General features: G+C 38.2%; 1 protein-coding gene across 1 annotated transcript; it reads left to right on the plus strand.

The window, feature by feature from the left end:
• Positions 1–513: 513 nt before the first annotated feature.
• On the plus strand, positions 514–1245 carry LOC308404662 (transmembrane protein 252-like; the record flags this gene model as incomplete). Its single annotated transcript, XM_080894811.1, has 2 exons — positions 514–785; positions 987–1245. 2 exons carry the CDS (start codon positions 514–516, stop codon positions 1243–1245), a joined length of 531 nt encoding a protein of 176 aa, XP_080750937.1.
• Between the last annotated feature and the right edge of the window lie 1535 nt (positions 1246–2780).

Below are 2780 nucleotides of genomic sequence, written 5' to 3' on the forward strand. Positions count from 1 at the left end.
CTATTTTATCTGGTGTTTCAGAAGAACAAAAGTAGCTTTTCATTTTCTTTTTTGTTTATACCATTACACATCTTCGTGACTCAGATTTTTACATAATAGGTAACCACTGAGTCTTCATCTTCTCCTCCAATCAAGCCTGTCTACATGCGCTGCTGATACCTGTCTAATAAGCTTTGGTTGTTGTCTTTTCAGAGCTCAGCTAAAAGACGATCCTCTGGCTGTGTGTCTGCCTTGCAGTATCGCTCTAATTCTTCTGACCTTAGAATAATACTGTGTTAATATACAACCGAGAGGAGGGCAGGCCCTTCCCCGTATGTCTGAAGAGGCAGGGCAGCTTTAGCAGGCTGACAGTCTCTGCTACAGTTCAGTACTCAAACGTAGTCAGGATTTTTCTACTACTGGCAAGGCTACACTCATGTCATCCTGAAAGGTACCGAAGAGATACTTCATTGCTACTTGTGAAAGAGCGTCTTTCAATCACAGGACAGAATAGACAAAGAGGACTGCAGTAAAATGCAACAAGTGACCATGAATGTGAAGAAGCAGTTGTTGTCCTTATTTTGTTTTCTTCTGCCTTCTGTGGGACTTGTGTTGATGTGTACCGGGATCTACCTGGTGTCCCAGGAGAACGTGCATGAGAAGGCTCTGAGGGTCATTTTTGTGTATATCATGATTGGCTGTGGCCTCCTGGCTATGGTCATTGGGGTCTGCTGGGGCCTCTGCTCAGGCATAAAGACCGAGAGAATTGGACGCGAGCGACACATCCAGGTCTTCACTATTGAAAGGTAAATCTGTGTTTTCGTAAGAGGTGTGCATTCAATGCAAAAAACAAATGCAGAAAAAAATGTTTGTGTACCATAAAAATTCTTTGAGTAGAAATTGTACATATGATTGTACATATAACATTAGCCCCTATATTAAATGTATATATGAAACAATACACCAAATATCTATCTATCTATCTATCTATCTATTTTCCCTTACAGACTGAGCTCTTTTCCTCCTTCATATGAAGATTCCCAAGAAAGTCAAGTCTGCCCTGATGCGTCTCCTGGGTTTATGGTCATAGTCGATAGCACAGACATGCTGATGAGCCTGGCTCCTCCGTTGTACAGCCAGGACAGCCCAGAGGCCCCAGACTGCAGGTTTAGCTGGGAGCAACCTCCACCATACAGTGAAGTTGAAAGTATTCAGCAGGGACATATGGATGCAGAGGAGCTGAGGGAGCGCTTGTCTGGACACTGAGGGAAGAACAGTTTTTGCCTGACTGGTTGAGAGAAAAAAAGGAATGCAGATTGCAGAAGTGAATGACTTCCACACCAAGCTGAGTGAGAAAGTTCCAGAACAACTGGAAATGTTTTTATGTCACTGGATCGCTCAAGTGCCAAAAGATGGACAGCAGAGATGTGCTGACATCATCTTTCTGCCATGAATCTACAACCTAGTGTCTGTCATCCGTCGTCTAACAGGCCTGAGGGTCTTTACACGGGTACGGCCAGAATGAGCCCCAGTTTTAAGCTGCAAAAATTATTTGGTGTGACCGATAAGCATGGTTGTATTACTCCAGGTGGACGAGGTTTCATTTAACAAGGAGAACTTACTTTTATCTGCACTTCATTCAACCACTGCTGTGTTGGATGATTTATGCATTAGAAAATGCATAAACTAGTTTTTAAAGGTTAATCTTTGAAGCCTGATATATTGTCAGAGTTGAATCAGCTTTACTCAGCATAGCAAACGGGTAAGCTCACTGTCTTTATCGTCTGTTTGTTCATGGAAATAAAATGTCTTTATTACATTTCTAACAATATTTACACTACAGTGAGTAACAAATGCCCTGCCTATTGCAAACAGAATAACATTGAGTTATCAATTACCTCTGAATCTCAGTGCACCATAATTTATATGAATATTTGCTGTTTGTTAATCAGAAGTTCTTATTTAACCTTTATTCAGCTGGGCTATTCACAGAAATTCTGAAAACCTCTTTTCAGTTAACAGTATTGGAACGTGTAGATGAAACACTGAACAACATGGCTACTTTTACACTTTTTACACTACAAAATTTTTGCATTTCATATGAATTTCTTATAAGACGCATTAATTTAAAGTCTTTCATCCACTTTTTGCTGTCTTTTTAAAAAAAATGGATGAAGTGGTCTAATCTGCTGATTGCAAGATCATCTTGCAGAGATGGACAGAAAATGGAGAGTGCATTGATGAGTGGTTTTTAATTTGCAGTCTTTAACAAATTTACTATGCCATTACCCAATGTAAGGTTTATGCCACAGCTTCCTTAATGAATAGCGTTTGTAATTACCCAGACCATTTTTTATGTTTCTGCAAGTTAAGCTACCAGTGTGTGCACGCACTTTAATCAAAGTTGTATTTTTAATTTTGAAATTAATTTTTGCTGTTATCCATAAATTGTAAAATTTGCTCTTTTACAAAAATTTAATATTAAAGAACTTTTTTTTAAATTAAGATGCCAAATTACAGTTCTTTTTCTTGTATTTCTGAATAAAAAAATATTTTGGACTTCTCAGAGAAGTCCAGCGTGCCAGCTCAAAGTTGAAGACCTGCCTAATAAATAAAACTATCATTTTTAGTTTTAAACAAGTTTTTTGAAATATTTTTGTTTATATGACAGGTGACCTAACAAATTATTATTTAGCACTGTAAATTATTGTCTGATCTTTTGAGTACCATAATGTGACTTGTAACTATGTAACTAGTGTGACCTAACAATATACTGTGACTGAAAATACTGTCTGACTGTT

This window comes from Rhamphochromis sp. 'chilingali' (assembly GCF_963969265.1).
Source record: "Rhamphochromis sp. 'chilingali' genome assembly, chromosome: 10".
Lineage (NCBI taxonomy): Eukaryota > Metazoa > Chordata > Actinopteri > Cichliformes > Cichlidae > Rhamphochromis > Rhamphochromis sp. 'chilingali'.